At 34.9% G+C, this 27,963-nt stretch overlaps 1 protein-coding gene across 4 annotated transcripts; it reads left to right on the forward strand.

Annotated features, from left to right (window-relative positions):
* The first annotated feature begins 18 nt into the window (after positions 1 to 18).
* Positions 19 to 27,963, forward strand: abhd5a (abhydrolase domain containing 5a). 4 transcript variants are annotated; one of them, XM_056475741.1, is made up of 9 exons: positions 19 to 107; positions 1,546 to 1,626; positions 5,394 to 5,479; positions 9,314 to 9,686; positions 13,817 to 13,971; positions 16,646 to 16,757; positions 20,179 to 20,365; positions 24,102 to 24,203; positions 27,403 to 27,963. In XM_056475741.1, the coding sequence occupies exons 1-8, from the start codon at positions 76 to 78 to the stop codon at positions 24,189 to 24,191; spliced, it is 1,116 nt and encodes a 371-aa protein (XP_056331716.1). In that variant the 5' UTR covers positions 19 to 75; the 3' UTR covers positions 24,192 to 24,203; positions 27,403 to 27,963. The 4 variants fall into 4 exon arrangements, with proteins under 4 accessions (XP_056331716.1, XP_056331717.1, XP_056331715.1 ...); XM_056475742.1 differs by lacking the exon at positions 27,403 to 27,963 and adding an exon at positions 25,209 to 27,330; XM_056475740.1 differs by lacking the exon at positions 27,403 to 27,963 and having other exon boundaries at positions 24,102 to 27,330.

Below are 27,963 nucleotides of genomic sequence, written 5' to 3' on the forward strand. Positions count from 1 at the left end.
ATTCGACTCACAAGAACAATATGTTCCTGATTCGGACGTAGCACAGGTCTGACAGAACAACACTGTGTTAAAAACATGGCTGAGGAGACTGTGTTAGCGGACACCGGGTGAGTGTGACCCTCTTACACATAACTATTTATAGAAAAAGTCCTTCATGATGTATATTATATATCAAATGTGCGTTATTATTGCTGCTTTTACTTTCACCTGAGTTTGCAAACTGTAGTGAACTGACTGTAGTGCAGTCAACCTATTCTCTCTCTCTCTCTCTCTCTCTCTCTCTCTCTCTCTCTCTCTCTCTCTCTCTCTCTCTCTCTCTTTCTCTCTCTCTGTATGTGTGGGTCAGGACACAAATGCTTATGTTTATAATGACATGGATATTACACAGATATTACAAGGAGATGGTGAATTATGAGCACATGGCTGAGGTTCTCATTTCTCAAAAAACGTATAAATCAAAAAGAATTTTCCATACAGTTGTTTTTTTTCTTTTCAGAAAGTAAAACTCTATAAACAGTTTTCTGTGAGGGTTGGATTTAGGGATAGGGTAGAGGTAGGGTTATAGAAAATACAGTTTGCACAGTATAATAATAATAATGGAAACCTATGGAATGTCCCCACAATTCACAAAACTAAACCTGCACTGTTAAAAATGCTGGGATTTGTGTTGGCACAACATGAAGGAATTGAGTTAACCTATTACGAGTTACAGATTTAAGTATATTGAACATAAAACGATTCAGTTTTTGCAACAAAAAAACCCCCGTAAAGAACTGTGTTTTTTTCAGCTCATATAAATAAGTAGCTTGAACAAACAGCAAATGTCATTTTGAGTGTGAGTGTGTGTGTGTGTGTGTGTGTGTGTGTGTGTGTGTGTGTCAGGACACAAATGTTTATAATGACATGGATATTACACAGATATTACAAGGAGATGGTGAATTATGAGGACATTGCTGAGGTTCTCTTTTCTCAAAAAGCGTATAAATCATGCTGAATTTTTCATATTTTTTTTTCTTCTTTTTAGAAAGTAAAACTGTACACAGTTTTATGTGAGGGTTGGATTTAGGTATAGGGTAGAGGTAGGGTTATACAAAATACAGGTTGTAGAGTATAATAATAATGGAAACCTATGGAATGTCCCCACAATTCACAAAAATAAACCTGCACTTTAAAAATGCTGGGACTTGGGTTGGCACAACATGAAGGAATTGAGTTAGCTTATTAAGAGTTACATATTTAAGTGGATTGAACGTAAAACGATTCAGTTTTTGCATAAAAAAAACTCAATAATTGTGTTTTTCAGCTCATTTTTAATAAGAAGTTTGAACAAACATTTGAACAAACATCATTATTTGAGTGTGTATGTGTGTGCGTTACTTCTTAAATTTCATTCTCATTCTCTTGTCTGTGTTAATTTCTCTTTTAACACTGAACTCTACAATTAATTGCCTGTATTGATTGTGTGTGTGTGTGTGTGTTGTGATATAATTATTACAGTATGTCTTTGATTGACAGTCCTTTGATTTCACATTCTCTTGGCTTTAGACTGGCACAGCGTGCACTGATGCTACTCGGTATTCATAGTCTCTTCTACAGCGTTTTCTATTTCTTGGACAAGAAAGTAAGGTAAAATATGTCCAAATGTAAATCACAGACTAATTCTACTAAGTGTCATTACCATGTAACGCATCAGTATATGGTTGCTTTACAGTGTTCATGTTATCACATTAACACAGTCCTTACACTACCTGTGGGCTACTGAATGTGAACTGGTTTTCTAAATCAAATATTCAAATCTATTTTTTACACAGTTTGATTGGATGTACTAAATAATTTCTTCTTTTTGTGTTTTTTCCGTCTTTTCCTATTAGTGTTTTAGTGTCATTTCTCAAGGGACATTTTAAAAATCAGAAATTTGTCATTACAAACAGTTATTAAATCAGTTATTATGACATTTCATTTGATGACATTATGGTTTATGACTGTTATGTAGTGCATAACATGACATGTGTAATAGAAAGTGGACTTCTTATTTGTTTTGGTTTCATTTTAGTTGTGGGACATTAAGAATCCTCACTCCTTAATCAGTATATGATTATGTTGTATAAATGTGCATTATTTATTTATTTATTTATTTATTTATTTATTTATACCATCAGATATTTGTAATAGTTTAGTAATATATTGATCATATAATTCACTGCAAATGATTTTTTTGTTTACTTTCTGGTCCAAATTAGGGATGCTCCGGCCAGAGATTTATATCGGACCAATAATTAAATTTAATGACTCGATCGCTACTCGCTGATCTGGGGTGCGTTTCCGAAAACCATCGTTAGCCAACTAAGGTAGCAAGTTCTGTCCTTACAAACATAATTCATTAATTTGCCATTTCCCAAATCCATGGTTCCAATGAACATTCACAAACTACGTCGCAAACTTGTACACTTGCAACTACACCTCTGAAACTGTAGTTAAAAAACATTGTTCCTGGCTGTGTTCTATTCCTAGTTATCTTCCCTATGCCCTATTCATTTAGAACATTCTAACATTTAAACTTGGAATTATTAAAAAAAAGCATTTAAGTCATGTCTCAGGTGTAATTTGCTTTCAAAGTATTTTTACAGTTCAGTTTTAGCGATTTTTACAATTGCGTTCCCTTCGCTGTGTACTTTGAAAACATTGATGTCATTTTGAACACAGCCATGGCTAATGATGAAAACTAAAGGTGACCTATTATTTTAAAGCGGAATTTAGGTTATGTCTACAAAGCTTGTGAAAACAAAAAACATAGCATACGTTAATGCTTTTAATTTATTAAGAAATGTAGCCTACTGTATAGACCTTTTTCTTGGAACACAAAATTACCCATTGTGCTTTGCGTGTATGTGAAGAACAGTATTGCCAGATTGGGCGGTTTCCCCCAATTTGAATTCAGTTTTGAATTTATTTTTGCGGGTAAAAAATGACATAGGCGGGTAGTGAAAATTTGGGCGGTTTTGCAACGGTATGCCCGACAGCCCCGGTCTGCCCTCATACACCTGTTTTGTGATCTTGATGCTTGTGATCTCCCTCCCCGACACAACAACCCCCCCCCCCCCCCCCCCCATGTTTTTGGGGGTTTTCATTGGTTTTTTGACAGCTTTTGAGCTGGAAACAGTCAGCAACATCTGGCAACACTGAAGGAGAATGCTAACAACTTCCGGTCGGCAGCTGATGCGTGTAAACAGACACATTTGGACAGCTTAGAAACCATAGTTTTAATCTATTTTACCTACTTTTATTATCTTAAAACTGATACTGTTGTCGATCAGCACCACCTCCTGGACTGATCATTTTAAAAATGTGATCTAATAGGATGGAAAACAACTGCTGTGAGGCATTTTCCCCTCATTGTCAGACAGCATGTTCTGCTGTTTAAATGAAGCCTCGTTATCGCTAAAGTCACCTGTACTATCTCACTAGCACACTGATTTAATAACTGTAACAAAGTGAAAATAAATTTACATTTTTAAATGAAAAACACAAACCGTGGTAAATACAACACACTAAATGAAACATAAACGGCTCATGATTAGAATGAACATGCAAATCAGCCAGCAGAGTATCAGCAACGGACTTTTATTGGTCATTTTTGTAAATTGCATGACTTACATACCTGTTAAGTTTCATGCCAGTAATCTGGTTTGCAGTGAAGTATTGCGTGTGGCATGTGTGTGTGTGTATTGAGCTAATAACTGACAGGCCGGGGAAACACACACACACTGTATTTCTGACGGCAGACACATGAACTAGGAGAACGTTTTTCTCGCGCGCTTGAACCACATCTGACAGATTATAATGGCTTTAACACACTCTTTTCAAAGTTGTGTCACAAAACCCACAGCTATTGAAACCCATTTTTGGAGCGCAAATTAACGGTTGTAAACGCTGTAAACGAAAGTTCTTAGCATTCACCAGAAGACGCTGGTCGCTATGGCACCCTCTATGCAGTAGCTAAGATAAAGGTCTATATGACATGGGCCTGTTGGTTAGAACATTTCTGCAGTGGTTTGCATGTGTTGAATTGTAAAAGTAGACTTTTAAAAAAATTTAAAATAAAAAAACAATATCCTACTTAATAATAATAATAATAATAATATTAATAATCATCATCATCATCAACATCATCATCATTAATATTATTTATATTATTATTAAAGAAGGATTTGTTAAAATCTCCTAATAAAAAATAAATATTAATTTAAATCTAAAATGATTAATTTTATGTTTTAGAATAGAATATGTAATGTTCTTAATAATATTTGTAAGGTAACACAGGCCCTACATGTGCTGTTTACATATATTTCAATTAATATGGAAAAGAGTGCATGTTTTTACCAAAACTAATATTGGATTTTTTTTAATGCATGTGCGTATAAAACAATATAATTTGCACAAAGAAATTATGTGGTTCTTCTCTAAAGTAGTTGTTACTCCACCTCGTTTAGAGCATCATTATAGGCGTTTTACGTAAAAATTACGTAAGTAATTTATAGACCTACTTCCCTTTAGTAAAGAAGTAATGGATTTATAGGTGTGCATTTTAACTTCTTATGCATCAAATTTGCGCTCCAAACTTTTTCTTGATTGAGACAAGTTACATTTTTTTTTCATCCTTTGCAATGTTTCCAAATTGCATTGTTAGTCTTGTAATTATAATTATATTATAATTAATAATATACTCATATACTTATAATATAATGAATACTTACTTATAATGGTTATAAGCGACGTGTTTAAGGGATAAAATACAGCATCCCTAAATTATTCTCTTGGGTAAGAAGAGATCTCCACTTAAGTATCATACTTAAAGGAAAAATATACTTTATGCATTATAAAGCTTAAAGCATCAGAATCGGTAATCTGTATCGACCGATTACCATGATAAGGGATTGGTACTCGGTATCAGCTACAAAATTGGAGCATCCAAATATCTACAAATTCTCAAATAAAGAAGCATTTCAAGACAAAGCAAAATTTGTAAAATACAATAATCTTATACCACAGGGAAATTGAATATTTTGTTTACCCCATTGGCAGCTTATTTTGGAAAAGCTTAATTTTTTTTTTTTTTTTTTTTTTTTACATATTTCTGAAAACAAGACAATATTTTTTTGTTTGTTATTGAATGCAATAATTTTTAGATATTTGCACTAGAAACAAGACACAAGTGTAACATGGACACTGTAATGTACAAACTTGTTATACATGGTTCTATTCATTTCTCTATCTGTCTGTCTTTGTATTTATCTATCTACATTCAATCATTTATTCAACATTTTCACCTGCCTCATGTCAGTTTCTTTGGAGCTGAAATAAGAGTGAGAGTTTGAGATTTAACTTTATCGCAGGTCATGGTGGAGTGCCGACTGGTTGCCCTCATGGTGCCCAACATCTCAGGACCAGTTGAAGCAGGCAGAAGAGAGGATGCTGCAGAGTGAGTAACCATTGCGTCCTTTGCCAGACGCCATTGTGTTGTTTATATTGTTACATGTCCCAGTCCTCTCCTCTTCTGTCATGTTCATCAATTTAATGAAGCCATTCAATGCATCGAACAGCATTTCATACTTTTTATTAATTTTATATATTACATTTGCTTATTATTTTACTTGTAATGGACTGTATGCACAGCAAGTGTTTTTCAGCCACTTATAATCTTCCGTTGAAAGGTTAAAGTGACCTTTTTTTTAAGGTTCTTTTCACAGAAGTGATAATGCATTTTAACTCAAATATAATCAGTTAATTAGACTTAAGCATTCATTTAATTGTCTAAGAGTAAAACAAGATTAAAGACCATTTAAACACAAGCGCCTCAAAGCGAAGATGCTCCATTGAAAACACTGTTGTAAAATACATTTCCATATTTTAAAGACACAGAACAATTAAATTTAATGCAGTGTTTCAGGTCCGGTCAGAGACTTACTTTATATCGTATCTCAGTCAGGCAGTGAAGATCATTGATTTTTATAGAAACCAGATGTTAAACATGGTGATTTTGTAATGGTATGGCAGTTCAGTAGAAGAGGGGTTTTCAAACTTTTAGGACACACAGTAGTGTCTTCAAAGTAAGTGAAAGATCCAGAAGGGCATCCTGCTGATTTGATTCAGAAGGGCACTTTTTTGTCAGACGTCTCACCAGTTTGGCTTTCATTCATTCACCGTCATTCATTTTAAAAAGCACCCGATCCATTTTATTTGTATATATTTTACTGGAACACATCAACTCTACAGGGGCCTGATAGTTAGCTGTAGAGCTAAAGTTAATCATATTATTCCTTCTAGTGAACGCTCAAAAATCGTCATTATAATTTACTCAAGTGCACGCCTCAATGTCTCAAGGTGCTGGCGCCCCCCTAGTGGGGCATGTCCCACAGTTTGAAAACCCCTGCACTAGAAGCACTTGAGCTGTGCAGGTACCCCATTAAATATGCAAATTACATGCAAATTAGGTTATATAATTCATAAAGTAACATATCAACATATACATAAAAAGAGACCATATAAAAAACAAACACATTTAAATTAACTAGGGTTGGGTACCAAAACCCAGTGCCATTATGGCACCGGTACCTATGTAACCGGAAGCATCAAGAGGTGCATCAAAGGCACACATAGGTACGTGTTGTTTCACACAATTTCAAAACATTTGATTCTAAACAATTTAGAGGGATACTGACACCGTCTGCGATGTTAAGCATTTGTTCTTGTTGCTTAGTGAACGCACGCACTTAGGCAATGCGTGCAGTACAGCACATCCAGTGAGCGACTCTCTTTAGATTAATAAACACACATGATCGCATTCATCAAATTTGCTTAAACTAAGCGTTCTAAAGTATGGCTATATTTTACAAGCAAGGATTCTGACACAGCAACGTGAAGCAGATGCTTTACAAAAGTTGTGTGTAAGGGTGGAACACGTCAAACTTAAGGAAACATTTGAGGCCACATGATAAACTTAAAGGCAGAGTAATGCACTGTCTTTGACAACTTGCAACATCATCTGCCACTTTCACTGAGTATGTTTACAAGGACACCAATTCTCTGATTTTAATATGATTTACGGCATGTTTCCACTGACTTGTACGGTACGGTACGGTACGGGTCGGTACGGGTCACCTTTATCAGGCTTGCATTTTCACTGCCTAAAGGGTACCAAGGATACCCTTTTGGTGGGCGTAATGTATGGCAGAAAGTTTCAGTCGACGTCATTATCGCTCAAGGAAATGTCAAAGTAAAGCTGTACAGGTTGTTCACATATCAAATGAGAAGCACTTCTCACTAAACAGATGCTTTATACACATACATACTTGTGTATAAATGTTCACTACTAGCCTTTCTATGAACATGATTTGATTATAACTGCATAGGTCTGCACGATAACAGAAAAAATTATCTATTGACTATTTTGCTCAAAATGTTAATCACGATAATTAATGACAATTAATAATCACGATAACAGAAAAAATGGTAATCACAACTATTTTGCTCAATATGTTAATCAAGATTAAAAATGATTAATACTATATATATATTCTTATTAAACTTCACAGCCACAAATATAAAAAAAACACAACTTGTAATAAAACTGGGTGAGGATTAGATTCTAAGAATCAGATACTTGTTATATAATTTAAATTTGGATTCTTCTTGTCCAATTTCTGCATGCACAGTTTTTTCACTCGCTACTCTCCCAGAACTTCGCCGCTGAAGAGCGCTAAACATTTGTTTAGAGATGGACCGCAAGATGTGCTCAAAAGAGTGGCTACAGGTTCATTGTGCATCCCGCGGGTGCAACCAACAAGAGTTATGCATTTTAGTTTAACTTTTTGATCGTGATAAGCAGCTTGGTGTTAGTTTTATTTAAATACCTTGAGATGAAAGTAACAGCGCATTCTCTCCGCCTCCTCATTCATAAACAGCGGGACGCGCTGCTAAAGCAGCTGTTTTTCCATAAGATACACCTTTGTGAATGTTTTATTTTATGTGTATAGCCTTTCATGTGTTTTTAGTCATTTTATTCTATTTAAAGCAGCACTCAGACATGAATTTATTTATTTTTTTTTTCATGCGCGATCAATTCCTGATCCTTTGCATAAAGCTTTTAATCAAAAGACTATCTAATCGGAAATAAAGGAAATTAGTTATCTATTTCATTATTTAATGCATAAAATAATTTAACATTTTTATAAATTGAGTTTAATTGATCTGAAACTTTTCATTACAATTTCTTTTCTTGTAAATAATAAAAGTTGCGTCAGATTGATGAAAACGATCCTCAATACCTGCGCGAACCGGGCCACAATGGCTTTTTTTTTTATATTGAAACAATATGAAACAGTGTCTTCTGTCTACATGACTGGCAAAGGCGTCAGAAAAAAAAACTGCTGAACCTCCGCAAATATTTGGTTAACTAGTCATAAAAAACAAAGTTTAGTGATGTTAGTAATGCATAGAAAAATGCAAAGCAGAATTCTCCTGCGCTCAATAACCCACTAATGACAGCCACTTTGTGATGGTTTTTAAGGTGGTTAATGAGGTTTTTTTGTGTTACCTTGGGATGTTTTGACTAATCAGCAACAAAGGCTACCTGATCAACATTGCATTCCTTGAAAAAAACACTTGCAATCTAGACACTGTCACCTCATGCTTGTGATGCGGTACAATCCGTAAACTCCGCCCATTAATATAACGGCTTGATCTTTATACTGTAAAATTGCGACTATATTTAGTTTTTGATCGTGGGCCACAAATATCGTTATCGTGATAATAATACGATTAATTGTGCAGCCCTATAACTGCAAATCAATGATAAGGTGAAATTGCCCACTGTAAAGTCTGCATTTATATAAAATAAATAAATGCAACATATATGAACGCATACAGACCCTTACAGTCTCCGATATGTTACCAATTACAGAAAAACTACACACCTCATACATTTAGTCCTTATTTGGGTTAAAAAACAACACTCAACATAGCCCACTGTAGGTATGGGCCGGTAAAATATTCTGACGGTATGATAACCTTGGATAAAAATATCACGGTTTCACTATATCATGGTATTGTGATTACTGCTCTAAAATATATTCTTTTTAAATGTCTGTTTAGTACCGGTATCGAAATAACACCAAATGATAGCCAATATGTAAAATTGATGTAATATTTTACTACGAATTACCTTTTTTAAATTCTTGTAAGCCACATGCTCTTTTCAAAGCTCATTCTCAAAAAGAAACATATTTATTTCCTCTTTTCCTGTAATTTCTTTCAGACATCGCAAGCAAGCTCTGCAGGCAGTCTGTCCACATTTCTGACAAAAACTCACTGTGGACATTAATATCTAAGGGACCAGCAGAAAATAAGACCCCCCTGGTGCTGCTGCATGGATTTGGGGGCGGTGTGGGACTCTGGGCATTGAACCTAGACTCCCTTTCACAACAGAGGCCCGTTTACGCCTTTGACCTGCTGGGCTTTGGGCAGAGCAGCAGACCTCACTTCAACACAGATGCCCAGGAGGCTGAGATTCAGTTTGTGGAGTCTATTGAGCAGTGGAGGGAGAAACTTGGCCTGGAAAGTATGATTATGGTGGGACATAACCTGGGAGGATACCTGGCTGCCTCCTACGCAATCACATACCCAACCAGGTTTGTAACTAGTGGTTGATGGATATATACCAAAAATAAACCAGCCAACAAATCTAGAGCTGTTTGAGAAATCGATTCTGCATCCACTGATTCTGAGGTTTTAAGAAATGCATTGATATTCTCTCTTGAATTGAATGTGAACTTCACAAGTTCACATTTACTGATATTTTTTATAAATAGAATATGCATATTTGGCATGCTGTCCAAAGAGAGGGCTCTGAGTTCGGAAACACACCCTAACTTATGCTATTCACCTTGTCAGGAGACTAAGTAGCCAATCACTAGGGCCAAACAGAATCTGCGGACATTTTTTGCTATTTCAGCAGAGAATTTTCTTAAAAATCTGTGGATTTATGTGGAATGATGTGGGAGTGTCATAACTAAAAAATTTATATATGAAGTAAAACAACTTATAAACTTTTATTTAATGTTAACAATGCAAATCCAATTAGGTCCACTTTATTTGGTAAACAAAGCAAGTCTCTCATATAATATATCTACTAAAAGACAGAAAATATTACTTTACAAACTGTATTGTGAATGAATTACATGAACATTTTCATATTAGTCAATAATTATACTGAACGTAATTTAAAAACTGAATAAATATAAATTTACACACATTTATTCAAGTAAATAAACAGAATCAATGATGGTCTAAAAATCTGCAGAATTCTGCGCGAGCAGATTCTGTGTGGGCCTACCGATCACACCAAACCCGCAGAGGCGGGGTTTCCGTTAAGGTGACAGCAGCGTTTGTGTTGTCAAGCCGACTCCTGAGACTTTTGAAGATAGAGAAGAGACTAGTGGTTACCGTTTTGAGTTATCCAGAGTTGTATGACTTCACAAATCACAATATTATTAAATATTATCAATTATAACAATATCAACAGAAACATTCACGCACAATACATAGCTGATTCAGTCATTGCCTAGTGACATAAAAAGCACACCGCACTTCTTTTTTTTCTTGTCAACAAAAAGGCATTGAGGTGTGCCTTGTGTTTTTGGAACGTAAAAGTTCGGTGTGATCAGCTTCTAACTGTGTTCACACCGAAGGCGGTGAGAGCGTCTAAATTCACTACACTTATCTCGTATTTAAAGAAGCCGTTGTCGCATATCAGCAAATCAGTTACATTGCCGCATAAAACATGCTTTCTAGCATGAAAATGTTGCACACTTTTTATCAAATTCATTTAACAATGGAAGATCAAGTTGCATGTGGTGTGGCTTTGCTCCACTTAATTATCCAATGTGTGTCCATATGGCTGAAATATTCTGAAGCTGCAATACTGTTTTGTATTGTCACATGAGATTCCTGCTTTTTTTAAAGGAAAAAAAAATTATATATATATATATATATATATATATATATATATATATATATATATATATATATATATATATATATATATATATATATATATATATATATATATATATATATATAACATTAATGCACATCAGTTACTCGCCAGTAAATTTTTTTATGTATGTTCCTGTAAGAAAACATTGTAAATAATTGGAAATCCGGCGACCACAATTCGCAATGTTGTTGGAACCACAGTTCATGGTGACTGTGTTCTTTGGACTCCGCTCAAGAGGTGGACTTCTACATTCTGATTGCTTGTCGTCGAACTGTGTCATAGCTCATTACCATAAAGTTGACTTGATTTCAACTCTGGGCGACGCAGTGGCACAGTAGGTAGTTCTGTCACCTCACAGCAAGAGGGTCAAAGGTTTGAGCCTCGGCTAGGTCATTTGGTTGTTTCTGTGTGGAGTTTGCATGTTCTCCCTGTGTCCTCGTGGGTTTCCTCCTGGTGCTCCAGTTTCCCCCACAGTCCAAAGACATGCGGTACAGGTGATTTGGGTAGGCTAAATTATCTGTAGTGTATGAGTGTGAGTGAGTGTATATGGATGTTTCCCAGAGATGGGTTGCGGCTGGAAGGGCAGCTGCTGCGTAAAACTTGTGCTGGATAAGTTGGTGGTTCATTCCGTTGTGGCGACCCCGGATTAATAAAGAGACTAAGCCGAAAAGAAAATGAATGAATGAATGAATGATTTCAACTCTTCTCGAAGACGCACCGTGCTGCTCGCTGCTTATCGCTGCCGGCTCCCATTGAAAATGAATAAGTTCCGACTACTTTGACACTCTAGTCGCTTTCGGTGTGAACGTACAGTAAGAGAGATAGGGGTCGGAGCACAGTGTCTGATTTAAGTAGATTTAAAGGTGTGGAGCTGGGGTGGCAGAGGGAGGTAGGACATGCTTCATTATTTATAGGCATTTGGTCTTAAGCTGTTTGGATATTAAAATGATTGTCAACAATGAATTAGTCTGGTCAAAACATCTGATCACAGAGATTTGGAGCAGATCTTTTAATCCCAGTTTCTTTGCAAATCTTGTTCTGTAGAGATATTTATACATGTTACTAAGGATACATGGTAATACGCGCCTGTCAATCAGTTCAGTGGGTGGGGGAAAACTGCACTCCTACATCATATTGCACTGGGCCTCAACATCCTGGGATTTAAAATAAAAATAAAAAAAAAACTCCAATATGCCTGTGGAGATGCTATACCTACACATAGTTCTGTCCAAACAACATTCAAAAGTTGATTTTCCATCAAAGGTGCCCTTTAAACCTATCCTAACATTATTTAGGATTATTTCAGTTCAAGTAAATTTTGTAAGGAAATTAATGAAAGTAGTGTTTGGCTGTTTGCAAAGCATACTAAGGCATACTACTGTTAAAAACGAAGCTCAGAATTGATTCAAGAGAGAATAGATCAACACAGGCTCATACTGAAAACATAGCCCTATGTACATTTCTGGAGATCACGAATTATGTAGCCAAAAGTATGTATGGCTGCATTTCATTTTTAAAACGAATGGTACGGGGTGGTTCCTTTTCGCAGTTACCAGCTGACCGCTTAACTCCATATGGATGGCTTTACCGCTATTACCAGTTTGTCCAGTGGCTCGCCGCGTACATTGGCGGACTTGTGATGTGCATACCTGCCAACACTACTGTTTTTCCTGGGAGTCTCCTGTTTTACCCGGGAGTCTCCTGTATTTCATACCCATCTCCCGCCACCCTGACGTTTTGTTATTTCTCCCATAATTTCACCTCTCCACATCCCGTCCCTCCCCAGCAAAGCCTACAAAGCAGCCTCTTGTCTGTATTTGGCACTCTCAAGAAATGTACAGTATATAGGGGTACATTTTCAGAATGAGACTGGGTTGGAATAGAGATGCATTTTTAAAATCTCGATGCAGAATCTATTTCCTGAACTTTTCTTGGCACTACTCTTTAACTCAGTGGTCTCAAACTCAATTTCTGGAGAGCCACAGCTCTGCAGATTTTAGCTCCTACCACTTCCAACTCACACCTGCTTAAAAGTCACTAGTAGTCTTGAACACCTTGATTAGTTGGATCCGCTGTGTTTGATTAGGGTTGGAGCAAAACTGTGCAGAGCTGCGGTCCTCCAGGAATCGAGTTTGAGACCCATGTTTTAACTAATCTAAGTAACTACTCTTTACTGTATATTTGGAAGCAGATAAGCAACAGTATATTATTTTTTCTGAGCCTGATAATGAAAACATAACACAAATGCAATGGACTGCAAATACAATGGATTTTATTTTAAGCAAACTGCAAGGAAACATCTCTGACATCTTGTGATTTATGAAAATCATATGCAGATTACAAGTGTTTCCATTTTTTAACATTCTAAATAATATCTTATACATATTTCGTAGCTGTGTTTCTTAGTTTTTTTCATTGTTGTTCTACTTTCATAAAAACAAATGCATAATTATCAGATTTTTAAATATTCAAATATCCAAAGTGCCATCTTGATAAATAGAAACTGATCTCTGTATACTGTTGTGCAAACCACTGTTATTCACATCCTTCCTGTTTCTCCATTTCCAACAATCTTTAAGTCTGTCAGCAATTTGACCTCAGAATTTGATTTTAAACATTTTCTGTTAGCATCAGATTTCAGCAGCATTTTCTGCACGTAGCTTTGCTTCCATCCTGTCCATTAAGATTAGTCTTTATGCCATAATATGACAGTTGAAGTAACTACATAAATGGACTTAATACAGCACATTCTCTTTACCCAAGAGTAAAGCACCTGGTTCTGGTGGAACCGTGGGGTTTTCCAGAGCGACCCGAGCCAGGAGACCAAGACAGGCCGATTCCAGTTTGGATCAAAGCTATAGGAGCAATGCTGAGCCCATTCAACCCGCTTGCTGGTCTCAGATTGGCTGGACCTTTAGGTAAGATTTATTCTTATCTTAAAGTGAAAATCAAAAGTAATACAAGTAATAATGAGAGAGAGAGAGAAATCGTAGCTCAAGGCGCTAACTATGTGCTTGTATATCTGAAATGATGTGGAACACTGTTAATAAAGGCTGTCATTAATGAAATCCCAAGAACAGATTTAAGCAAGATGTTGCACTGGCAATTTCACTGAAATTATTCACACAGTAATTGGAGCATGTCTCTTATCACACCTGGCTCATATCTTATTCCTTAATCGCATTGCCTTTCCTGAAATGCTGCAGTAAAATAGCTTTGCAAGAACAAATTAGCCTTCATCAAAACCCTTCAGTTTTCCAGGATCTGAATATGTGTCCTGAAGTTTGTAGATTGATATTAATGATGTTCTGATCATATTTCACAAAAGTAGCTGTTAAATAACTCATAGGATAATATTTAATGTGTTTTACACTCTTTTTCTATTTTATTACATGATGATGTTTGATCTTGTTTCATGTTAATTTCAGATAATTACTAAATAGTTACTAAATAATCCCCAGGGAAGAAAGCATTGTGATTATAAGAGATGCGTAATTAAAAAAAAAAGTCATTAGTTATAGTTACTAGTTACTTTTCACAAATAATAACTGAGTTAGTAACTGAATTACATCAATATAAAAGCAACTAATTCCTAGGGAAAGGAACTATTGCGTTACTTTAGAAAAGAAAGAAAAAGTCAAATAAATTACAAACTGTATGTTAAATAAAGAAATGGACACTAAAATACATAATCACTACAAAACATTCTATACTGTATTAATGTAGCTGTGGGACAATATGAGATATATTTATCAAATGTAAAATTGTATTGTAAATATTATTACTTACATACACACCGGCCACTTTATTAGATACACCTCCCTAGTACCGGGTTGAACCCCCTTTTGCTTTCAGAACTGCCTTAATCCTAAAAATAGTACTGGAAATATTCCTCAGAGATTTTGGTCCATATTGACATGATAGCATCACGCAGTTGCTGCAGATTTGACTGCGACATGCATAATGCTCCTGTTCCACCACATCCCAAAGGTGCTCTATTGGATTGAGATCTGGTTACTGTGGAGGCCATTTGAGTACAGTTAACTGGTTGTCATGTTCAACAAACTAGTCTGAGATTGACATCTTTATGACATGGCACAAAGATGGGTCCACTGTGGTCATAAAGGGATGGACATGGTCAGCAACAATATACTTAGGTAGGTATGTGGTGTTGACACGATGCTCAATTGGTATTAACGGGCCCAAAGTGTGCCAAGGAAATATCCCCCACAACATTACACCACCACCACCACCAGCCTGAACCGCTGATGCAAGGTATAATGGATCCATACTTTCATGATGTTGAGGCCAAATTCTGACCCTACCATCCGAATGTAGCAGCAGAAATCGAGACTCATCAGACCAGGCAACGTTTATCCAATCTTCTATTGTCCAATTTTGGTGAGCCTGTGCGAATTGTAGCCTCAGTTTCCTGTTCTTAGCTGACAAGAGTGGTACTCGGTGTGGTCTTCTGCTGCTGTAGCCCATCCGCCTCAAGGTTGGATGTGTTGTGCGTTCAGAGATGCTCTTCTTCATACCTCGGACGTAACGAGTGGTTATTTGAGTTACTGTTGCCTTTCTATCAGCTGGAACAAGTCTGGCCATTCTCCTCTGACCTCTGGCATCAACAAGGCATTTGCGCCCACAGATCTGCCGCTCACTAGATATTTTATCTTTTTCGGTCTATTCTCTGTAAACCCTAGAAATGGTTGTGCATGAAAATCCCAGCAGATCAGCAGTTTCTGAAATACTCAGACCAGCCCGTCTGGAAACAACAACCATGCCACGTTTAAAGTCACTTAAATCACCTTTCTTCTCCATTCTGATGCTATGTTTGAACTGCAGCAGATTGTCTTGACCATGTCTACATGCTTAAATGCATTGAGTTGCTGCCATGTGATTGGCTGATTAGAAATTTGCGTTAATGAGGTATGTAATGTAATAGGTGTACCTAATAAAGTGGCCGGTAAGTGTGTAGTGGAACAATAAAACATAATAGATAATAGATAGAACTTTTAATATTTTATATTTATAACTAGCCAACAACTAGGCCTAAAAATAATTTATGCTTCTTCAGAAATGTTGGAAAACAGTATAAATATTACAGTATCGTTTTAGAGTATTATATAGAGTATATATTTATAAATCTAAAGAATAACTGACATCTTTACATTGTTGAAACACAGATTCGCCGATTAGATAAGATACTGTACATTTCAGCCTGTTCCTTTCAACAAACCTTCTAATGTTCATTCATGTTTTAATCTTTAATAATGACTAGTTTTGTGGTCCAGTCAGGTTCATATTTATAAACTTTAAATTGTTCTTTCACTTTCAACCTTAAAATTGTGAGTAGTATAGTATGTCCACACCATGACTTTTCTGTCAAATTCTGTAGGATTCTGAATAGGGCTGGACATTAGTCACTGACACTGGGAACATGTGACACATGAGCAAAGAACTGCTGATACAGTACGATAAAAATAAATAAAAGTGATTTTTTTTTCCGTATAGATCAATTTCAGGTGGATTTAAACTTTTTTTTTTTTCGTTATTTCTTTATTTTTTAAATGTGTTTGCAATGCCATGTAGGTCCCACTCTTGTGCAAACCCTGAGACCTGACTTCAAAAAGAAATTTGCGACTATGTTTGATGACAACAGAGTCACAGAATATATCTACCATCTTAATGTCCAGAGTCCAAGGTACGTGGATCCAATCTATACATCTATCCATCAATCCACCATTCTATTGTTCTATTATTTGTTCTGTCTATTGTTCTACTTATCATTCTATCTTTCGTTCTGTTGTTCAGTCTATCATTCTATCTGTTGTTCTATCGATTATTCTATCAATTGGTCATCCATTCATTCATTCATCCATTAATCATTTGTTCTGTCTATCATTCTATCATTCTATTTCTCTATTTATATTTCTAATGTTTGTTCTATCTATCATTCATTCTACACTCTCCGAAAGAAATGGTACAATGTTGTTCCAAAGAAGGTACAAACCCTTGTCACTGGGGCAGTACCTTTTTATGGAACAGAATTGAACCTTAAGACAAAGAAACTAATTTGTACCATTGCAGTTTGTACCTTTAAGGACATGATTTGTCCCATTGGAAACCAAAATGATTCTTTTTTTTTTTAAAACCTGCAGATACAATAATATACCTTCATCATAGGTACAAATCTGATCCATGAAGGTACCACTACAGTGGCAAGACACTTTGTACCTTAACCATGTCAAATGTGTTCCTTCAAGAACTATTTAAAGGCATTTTGCTCTATCCAAAATGGGTCAGTTTATTTTCAGTAAATATAAACATCAAATACATTTTTAACAGTGTTTTTTTTTAAGTTTCTTTTTGTGTAAATGCACCTTTTACATTTACAATAAAGAATAAAAAATACTTTAACATAAATCAAAAGGTCTCTTTTTTGCTAAACATTTCACAACACTTATCACAAAACTGTTACAGAAACACATTCTCTCATGCACAATATAAAACTTTTTTCCCAATTTTCACACAACACCTTTGTAATCACGCAAAAGTTCATTTTATTTACTTAATTTTAAAAAAGAACTATGTAAAAGTATTGTAATGAGGTATGCACAATGTTTGATTAGTTTTACAATACTAAAATGTCTGCACGAACACTCTGAATATGCAGGACTTTTGCCAGCTCGCGGGCGTAGTGGAAAGCAAACGCCAAAAGGTGCGGACATCAATAATGCATCTCTATTTATCAGAAAACGCTTACCAAATGTTTATTAAAATGCCTTAAATGTTTAGTTTACAATACCTTGAGTTTTGTTTTACCAGTTGTTTTATGTTATAGAACTTAATCTTTAATGTTTATGAGTTTCTTTAAACATATGCTTTTAAAGGATGATTCATGTTTTAATATGGAAATTATTCATAAAATCACTTTGTCTTTCCAGTAATATTTATTTTCATAGATATTGTAATAAAGCAGTTGTCCAACACTTATGTACCTTTTAATGAGAACAACTGTGTACCTTCAATTCAATTGTTCCATGAAAGGTACCGAACAGTATCATAAGAGGTCTTTTTTGTACCATACATTGTACAACTTTTACAAAGATACAAAACTGTTCCTTAAGAAACATTATTCGTACCACAGCATACCTTTTTTTCTGAGAGTGTATCAATTGTTCTATCAATCTTTCATTCTATTTATTGTTCATTTCTCTATCTGTCTGTCTGTCTGTCTGTCTGTCTGTCTGTCTGTCTGTCTATCTATACATCCATCATTTGTTCTGTCTATCATCCTATCTGTCATCTTATTCCTCTATATATAGTTCTATTGTTTGTTCTATCTATCGTTCGTTCTATCAATCATTCTATCGATCTTTCTATTTTTCATTCTATCTATTGTTAATTTCTCTGTCTATCCATCCATCCATCCATCCATCCATCCATCCATCCATCCATCCATCCATCCATCCATCCATCCATCTGTCTATCCATCTATCTATCATTAGTTCTGTCTAATGTTCCATCATTCTATTCCTCTATTTATAGTTCTGTTGTTTGTTTTAGCTATCTATCGTTTGTTCTATCATTCATTCTATCGATCTTTCTATTTCTCATTCTATCAACCTTTCATTTCATTTCATATCATATCTATCATTCTGTCCATTGTTCTACCATTTATCAATAGTTCATCTATCATTCTATCTATCATTCTATTAACCATTCTATCTATTGTTCATCCATCCATCTATCATTAGTTCTGTCTATCGTTCTATCTATCCTTCTATTCCTCTTCTTAAAGTTCTATTGTTTGTTCTTTCTATTAATCGTTCTCTCAATCTTTCTATTTTTCATTCTTACTATAGTTCATTTCTTCATCTATCCATCCATCATTAGTTCTGTCTATCATTCTATCTATCATTCTATTCCTCTATTTATAGCTATCAGTCTTCCTATCGATTTTTCTATCTATGTCTCTATCTATCTATCTATCTATCTATCTATCTATCTATCTATCTATCTATCTATCTATCTATCTATCTATCTATCTATCTATCTATCTATCTATCTATCTATCTATCTATCTATCTATCTATCTATCTATCTATCTATCTATCATTCTGTCATTCTGGCTATTGTTCTACCGATCGTTCATCTATCATTCTATCTATCATTCTATCATTCTATCTATCTCTTGTTCTACCATTCTACCATTCTGTCTATTGTTTTATCCATTGTTCCATCCATCCATCCATGCATGTCTGTCTGTCTGTCTGTCTGTCTGTTTATCTATCTATAATTCTATCTCCGCAACACAGGCTTACTGTATGAAACCGCATGAACGTACTAAAATAATTAAAATAACGCATAATTAAAATAATTTGGGCTGCAGTTTCTTGGTTAAATGAACGCTATGGGCAGTATGACACCAGTAACCTTTCTTCCTTTTCACATTAATGATTTATACATTTTCAGGTATATATTATTATCGAATGAAGGATTATTTTCATGCATCGAAAAAATACGATTTCAAAAACTATTTCAACTTGTCCAACCGTGTCTGTTATTTGTATTCGAAAATGTTTGCCTCACCTATGTTTCTCCATATGAAAATAAAAGCAACTCTCTAACTTTTATGGTGTAGTCCAGGATTCCACAAAAGAGATAAAAAAGCTACATGGTGGCAGTGCACTTTTCACTATTGGTTGGATTTAGGGAAGGGTTCAGGTCAGTGGTTCGCAAGGTGAGCTGGAGGACAAGTCCTGCCGCCTTGTGGAAATCACAAAAAAAGATGTGTATCTGAAATGTAAAATCAAACGTACCCCAAGTAATGTATTTCAGAATTGAAAAAAAAATGTAAATAGCGCCCTCTAGTGGATGTGTTATCTAAAACATGCGTAAATGCAATGTATTATTCGTTATGTAAAAATATAGGCTGAGGCATTTATTTCCCACGAGCCTGGGCTGTATCTATCTTTCTGTCTGTTTATATGTCTGTCTTATTTATTCTTTATTAGGTTTTTGACGTGAATGGCATTGTATAATATAGATGCGCAGCAATGCTGACATGCTCATAACGGCCTACATGTTTGTTTTGTTTTTATTATGATTATCATTTTTAGCGGTGAAACAGCCTTTAAAAACATGACCATTCCATATGGCTGGGCAAAGAGGCCCATGCTGCAGAGAACTGGCCTGATTCACGACGACATCCCCATTACCGTGATCTATGGCTCACGCTCCAGCATAGATGGCCACTCCGGCAATTCAATCAAAGAAATGAGGCCAAACTCCCATGTCGAGATCATTGTGAGTTCTCCATTCACTGCTCAGCACACACCGCCACACATAAAAGATTCTTGCATTTCTTAAAGGGGTCACACCTTCTTCTTTTTACACTTAGTTATGAATTTAGAATTTGAATTATGTTTTAACACAATATTTTTAAAGTAAAATCCTATTATATCGATATAAACTTCATTTGCCCAAACTCTAGCTTGAACCGGCCAACAAAATGTTATGCTTAAATGCTTAGCAACAAACAGCCAGTTGTGTATATCGTGTTCAGATGCTTTGAACAGTCATGGAAACACTTTTTGTTGTGTATGTGTAGAAAAATGTCAAATGTTGACCAAAAAAATCTTTTCAGGAGAAACTGGATAACAATTGGGAATGTTTTTACATTTGTAAAAGATGGCTCTGGGGCGACACCTCTGCAGAAGATACATATTTGTACCTAAAATATACATATTAGTATATAATAACCAGAATCAGAATTCAGAATCAGAAAGAGCTTTATTGCCAGGCATCTTTGCACATTAAAGGAATTTGTTTTCGTGACAGAAGCTTCCAAAACAGAGCAGCGACAGGAAATAAACACAGATAATAAAGAAATTTTTTAAAAAGTAAAAAATCGAGAGTACAAAAATGAAGTTGACAAAATGTATGTATAGTAAATTACTATTTACGATATTGTGTGTATATCAATATTATGTGTAATTCTTGTATGTATATCTATATTGCATGTTTAACTATATTAAGATACAACCCCAAATCAGAAAAAGTTGGGACAGTATGGAAAACGCAAATAAAAAAGAAAGAAGTGATTTCCAAATTGACTTTGACTTGTATTTCATTGCAGGCAATACAACAAACATTATGTAATGTGCTCAAAATAATTTTTATTGTAATTGTTTTTTTGTCTTTTTTGGAACACGTATTCCAATTTTGTTTCTTGCAACACATTTTAAAAAAAAGTTGGAACAGTAAAGCATTTATCACCTAATGTTGGCATTCCTTTTTAAAACACTAAAAAGATGTTTAGGGACTAAATAAATACACCAAGTGATGAAGTGTTTCAAATGTAATTTTGTCCCATTTTTCCTGCAAACAAGTCTTAAGATGGGCAACAGTACAGGGTTTTTGTTGCCGCATTTTGCGATTCAAAATGCTCCACACATTCTCTATTAGAGACAGGTTGGTACTGCAGGCAGGCCAGTCAAGTACCTGTATCCTCTTCCTCCACAGCCAGGACTTTGTAATGTGTGCAGAATGTGGTTTTGCATTGTCCTGTTGAAATATACATGGGGTATGGAAAAGAAGGCAGCATATTGTGCTCCAAATTTTTTCAGCATTAATGGTGCCACCACAGAAGAGCAAGTTACCTTTGCCAAGGGAACTGACACAATACCATAAGAGACCCTGGATTTTGGACTTGTTGCTGGTAACAGTCTAGGTGATCCTTTTCTTTTTTGGTCCAGAGCTCACAGCGTCTATTTCTCCCCAAAAAAATACCTGAAATACTGATTTATCTAACCACAGCACACATTTCCACTGTGTGATGGTCCATCCCAGATGCCTCTGAGCCCAGAGAAGTCAACGGCACTTCTGGACAGTGTTAACATAAGACTTCCTTTTGGCACAGTACAGTTTTAATTGGTATGTGCGGATGTAACTATATATGTATTGTGGTACTGGACAAATGTTTGCCAAAGTAGTCATGAGCCCATGTGGTGATATTGCTTATAGATAAATGAGGATTCTTGATGCAGTGCCGCCTGAGGGATCGGAGATCACAGTAGTTCAGCTTAGGCTTGCGCCCTTTTCCCTTTATGCACTGAAATTCCATTAGATTCCTTGAATCTTTTAATTATGTTATGCACTGTTGAAGGTGAAATATCCAAATATCTTCCTCTCTTTCTTTAAGGAACATTGTTTTTAAACATTTCAAAAACCTTCTCACATATTTGTTGGCAAACTGGCACTAGACCTTTCTTGGATGCTGCTTTTCTTTATTTCTTTAGCGCTTTTACAATGTAGATTGCGTCAAAGCAACATAACATAGAAGTTCTAGTAAACTGAAATTGAAACTGTGTCAGTCCAACCATTGTGCCAAATCATAATTACAATCACCTGTTGACATCACCTGTTTCAAGTCACATCAATATTTAACCATTTTACCTGATTATTAGCACTAAACTGCTCCTGTCCCAAATTTTTTTGAATGTGTTGCAGGTCTGAATGACAGTAAAGGATGTATATTTACACAAATGAAATTAAGTTGACCAGACAAAACATGAAATATTTTGTGTTTATCTTGTCGGCAATGAAACACAAGTGAAAGTAAATTTGGAAATCACTACTTTCTTTTTTTATTTACGCTTTCCATACTTTCCATTCTGATTTGGGGTTGTATAATATATGTGTTATATAATGTGTAACTTTACATTATACAGTAGATATAACATAGAACTTTACATTATATAGTGCATATATCGTATTTAAATCCTAATGCTATGTTCATCCAGTGACTCTGGCTTTGCAAATAAAGACATTGAGGCTTTAAAATATGAAACCTCTGCAAACAATCAACCAGGAATAGTTGTTAAGCCTAAGTACACTGTAAAACGTAGCATTTAAATTGGCCAAATGAAACAAATATATTTTATTCCAATATTACTGAAAGTTTATTGTACGTATTGTGAAAAAAAAACTAAACAAATTATTAAGTTTCCATCATGCTTTGCTATTTGACTTTTAATGGAAAGTAAATGTTCACATTTAGTTTACAAAACCATTTAAAGCAGACTTGTATGGTTTGAGGCAATTGGTCTCCTCAAATGGTTTGAGTTCTCTTAAAGGGATAGCTCACCCAAAATTATAAGTTCTGTCATCATTTACTCTTTACTTGACTTTCTTTTCTCTGTTAAACACACACACAAAAATATATATTTTTGAAGAAGTTTGCAAAGCTGTAACCATTGACTTCCTTTAGTATTTATTTTTCCTACTATGGAAGTCATTTGTTTTGTTTTCTGCAATCTTTGAAATATCTTCTTTAGTGTTCAACAGATGAAAGAAACTCATAAAAGTTTGGAACCACTTAAGAGAAACTACATAGTGAGTAAATATTCATTTTGAGGTAAACTTATTGGGTCTTACAGTGTAAAAAATGAGCTGTGTGAAACACGAATCCAATTATAGAGGGTTTAGATTGATTACAAGAGATATCCTAATCTTTATAGTGGAGCTCAGGGGGAAAAAAGTAAAAATGCTTATTATTTATTTGGGTATAATGATAAGCAGGATATTCATAAAGTAAATTGACATTGATTTAGCTTTAGCTTGATGATAGAACTTCAGCAAGTAATTTGTTATACCCAGTGGGAGTTTTCATTAGAATTCATTCTAATAGATGCAAGCAGCCTTGTAAAAGTACAGTTTTGTCATTGTTTCAATTGGCAGACAAGCCGAAATCAAAGGTCTTTTACACAATGAATGGGCTTGTGTTCTAGACTGACTTCTCTTTGCACAGGAACTCAGCTAATTAGTCTAATTCTGCAATGTCGTTGTGTAATTTTAAAGTCATTAGGCATGTTACTTATACACAAAAAGCCAAGTGCAAATATTGCAACATCACAATCTGTGCCACTGGTTTATAATAAACACTGACATTTAATTATGGCACTTCTGGTTGATTCACACATTGTTTTCTTGGTATACTTGTCTGTGTATTTAAAAACGTGTTGATGTTCATTGGTTTTAGGTCATACGAGGTGCAGGACACTATGTTTATGCTGACCAGCCTGAGGATTTCAACCAGAAGATACTTCATGTCTGTGATACAATAAGCTGAATAGGGATGAAGGTATATTTTTCTTCTGGAACTATCTAAACTGAGCTAATGGTATCTCCACATTGGCTCATGCATGTCAGCAAATGTTCTTTGTTGCATATGAAATTTGGACTGGAGATTTTTAAAGCCACTGGGTTTGAAAACCACATGTTTTGCTACTGGACTATTTTGAAACTTTTTATGTGTGTGTGCCAATCATTTGGGTCATTCCCTGTTAGATTAACAAAATTTCCAAATCTGCCCTCACTCAGAAATTAAATGTTCTAAAAACAGTTTCTGAAACAGACAACCATACATAGTTAAGATTATTAAATAAGAAATGATCTTTGATGGATATTCATAAAAGGGTGTAAGGGGTTGTTTGGGTTTTGTAAATTAACAGTTCTACCTGACATTTTTTTTTTATTGTCAGGTTTGGCTGTCTGTATATTAACTCAGGAAGCTTTATTAGATGTGTTAATATCTCTGAGCATTTTTTGTTTGTTTGTTTTTAAAAACCAAATGCTGGTCTTTGTTCTTGGATATACTGAATGTTTAAACATTTTATTCATTCAGAATAATAACATGCATGAAATACCTGAGTGCCTTATATATAATCTTTGCAAAAATTGGTGTAGGCAGCTTAAGTATTAAATCTCAGTATGATTTTCTGATCATAGATCTTAACAGACTTTTATTTTGGAATCTTCAAGGCCCTGTATGATTCTGTTACACTGGGAATATCGATCCAAAATAGTCCAAAATAGTTAAAAAAACCAAGTGCAGATCATTTTGCATACAGAGCTGACATGGAATGATCCATCACATTATGATTATATTGATGTTCATATATATAATGATGTCTAAAATGTGAAAAGTATGTATTTTTAAATGTGAAAATGTTGAGCTTTGATTTTAATGCAAATTTATTATGACAATGTACATATATACTAAGATATGTATTATGTATATTAATATATATTAATACATTATATTACATTAATACATTATATTATACATAAATATTTATAATTTCAGATTCAGCGCCATCCACAAGATGGCAACAGAGACCGCATAATAAGCACTTAAAGGAGGAAAAACCCAGCATAATTTTTAACTACAGCTGATCAAATCAGTATAATACTGGTAAATGACTTTCTAAGTTGATCTCTTTCTTTTGTATGTTGTAGGGTTGTACTTATACTATAGTAATTGTTGTGGTACTCGTAGCAGTGTGATATGGCTGTATATCGACACTAGTGGGACACTAAGGCACTCGGCCTGCGACCTCAAGCCAATGCACGACTGCTGCTCATGTGATATTGCTCATAAATACGAGTAGCAGTGCAATATGGCTGTATAACAGCACTGGTGAGCGGCATGCGTTGGCTCAAGGCTGCAGGCCAAGTGCCTTAGTGTCCCACCATTGACGACATACAACCATATCGCACTGCTACGAGTTCGACGGCATAATTGTGTATATAAAAAAGAAAATCAAACACAGAGTCTCAAAAATCCTTCTGTACGAGGAACTTCTTTCTTTCACCATTCATTCACATCTGCAGTAGACGTCAAAACAGCAGAAACTGTTGCTAATTCACAAATGTCACTTTAGAACAAGTATTTGAATGAGAGCATAATATCTAAATAAAATCTAATCTCACATTTTAAGATCATCAGGCTGAACGGCATGAAATGCCATCGGTCTACAGAGATTCCTCAGTATTTCTTTGTTGCAATCGGGAAATCACAGTAATTAGCCCCGAAAAAGCCAAAGCCACAGCACTACAACATACAAAAGACAAAGATCAACTTAGAATGTCACTTACCTAATTTATAATGATTTGAGTTTTTTTCGCCATCTTATGGCACAAATGTCTTTGCTCTCTACTTAGTATGACAGGCTGATGGCACCGACGTGCTAAATCTCCGAAATTATACATATTTAAAATAGGCACTATTCTTATAAATAAACTGCATCTTTGCAATCTAAACAACAAATTTTTCTCCTAAAAAGCCTCAAAAGTACATTATGTTGTCCAACAGTTGCAATATTTGTCAAGTATTTGTAGTGAGTCTATTGATCTGCTGTCACTCTTTGTGGGCAAAGTAATTGAAGCATAATGTGCTTCAAATTTGTAAAAAGTAAAGTAAAGTAAAGAGGCTGTATGAGTGCTGTTATTGCAGAATATCTCACTAATCTCGCTAATCAGATTCGAGAACCAGACAGAACTGTTAATACATGCATACATAAATCCGCATATGCATAATGCATACTTACTTGGCATAAATAAGTGCACCCCTCACTTCTTTGGTACTAGTCAGTACTAAAGCCAAAACTAGAACTTATCGAACAAAAATATTAAATACAGTTTTAATAAACCAGAAAAATCTATTGAAACAAACCAAAAAATATTTAGTTGATTTTTGTTAGTTAATAACTTGTTTGACTTTAAATGCTTTATCTTTCTATTCCTAAAGATGTTTGGTGACTAAACTCCTATTTTAATGAATATAACGGTTTAATAAAAAACGTTTTGTTTAAATGTACCATTAATGATTGGCTTTATTCACCGAGAAAGTGATAAAAATATAAATTTTTAAAAGGAGGTGCACCAATTTACGCTGAGCAAATTATATTTTACAAATCTCTGTATGTACATATGTAAATAACCTAAATCACATATATAATTGTATAAATTAGAGGTGCTGGAGGGGTTTTGTTCATTTAAATTTTCGAATATGGACAACTATATGGGTATAATTACCCTACAAAAAACCTTGTAAATTATTAACCAAATATTAAATATTCATATTTTTATAAAGTTTTAGTTTTGTTTATAAAATGTATCAGAATCAGAGACAGCATTTTTGTCGCTTTCTACCTCATGAAATTGTAATAGTTTCACTGTTCGGATGAGAAGGGAGCAGCAGAAATCATGTACAGCAGGGGTGTCCAACTCATTTCAGATTGAGTGACCCCATTTACCTTATATGTTTAAAACGTATTTGCTCACAGTTGCATTTGTATCAACTATATAAGAAACGTAAGAAAACTGTATTTGTGTTTGTTGATGTACTTTGTTTTTCAAAGATTGAAGTATAGGAGTGTGTGATATTGCCAAAAATTCCTAATACAATGAGTGATTCATTGAATGAACATTTTGATTGTCTGTCTGATTTGGACTACATCCACGTGGCAACGGTCATGTTTTTTTTTATTCTTTTGCAGATGCCAAAAGGTTTGCATTCATACACATAATTTCAAAAATTATACCTGCATCCATATGCAAATGAGAAAACTGGGTTAAAGTGGTGTAATATGTATGCCACACCTGTATGTGGTGCTGTAAAACAAACACAGACAGAGGTTGTTTCTCAATATGCGTTCTTCAGTGATCTTGCGTCATTGTGTTTTCATGTAAGTTCAGTTCAGTTCAGTTCCAAAACTCAAGACTGCAAGAAACTTCCCAGTTGTGATCTTGGTATCGAGGACGCACCGATGCAAACTTGAGCACCGAACACGCTCTAGAAGTCCCAGAAGTCATTGCAGCTGGAGGTGGGAAGCGCAGCATTTTATAGATTTATTATTAAAGTTCAGAGATATAACTTACAGGAGTTTTCCTAAATGAGATGGTGAAAGTAAACATTAACGTGAACATTTTAATTAAGGCATAAACACATTAAGGGTGTTTATTTGCTGAAATTCCTATTAAAATCCGTTTTAATTGTATTTTTATATGCATAGTATACAGTTGAAGTCAGAATTATTAGCCCCCTTTGATTTTTTCTT

Source organism: Danio aesculapii, chromosome 16 (genome assembly GCF_903798145.1).
Source record: "Danio aesculapii chromosome 16, fDanAes4.1, whole genome shotgun sequence".
Taxonomy (NCBI): domain Eukaryota; kingdom Metazoa; phylum Chordata; class Actinopteri; order Cypriniformes; family Danionidae; genus Danio; species Danio aesculapii.

Excerpts from the sequence above, each read along its gene's own strand:
- abhd5a (XM_056475741.1), top strand. The coding sequence starts at position 76 with ATGGCTGAGGAGACTGTGTTAGCGGACACCGG. Across the intron at positions 108-1,545 it reads ACTGTGTTAGCGGACACCGG|ACTGGCACAGCGTGCACTGA; the intron begins GTGAGTGTGACC and ends TCTTGGCTTTAG. Across the intron at positions 1,627-5,393 it reads TTCTTGGACAAGAAAGTAAG|GTCATGGTGGAGTGCCGACT; the intron begins GTAAAATATGTC and ends ACTTTATCGCAG.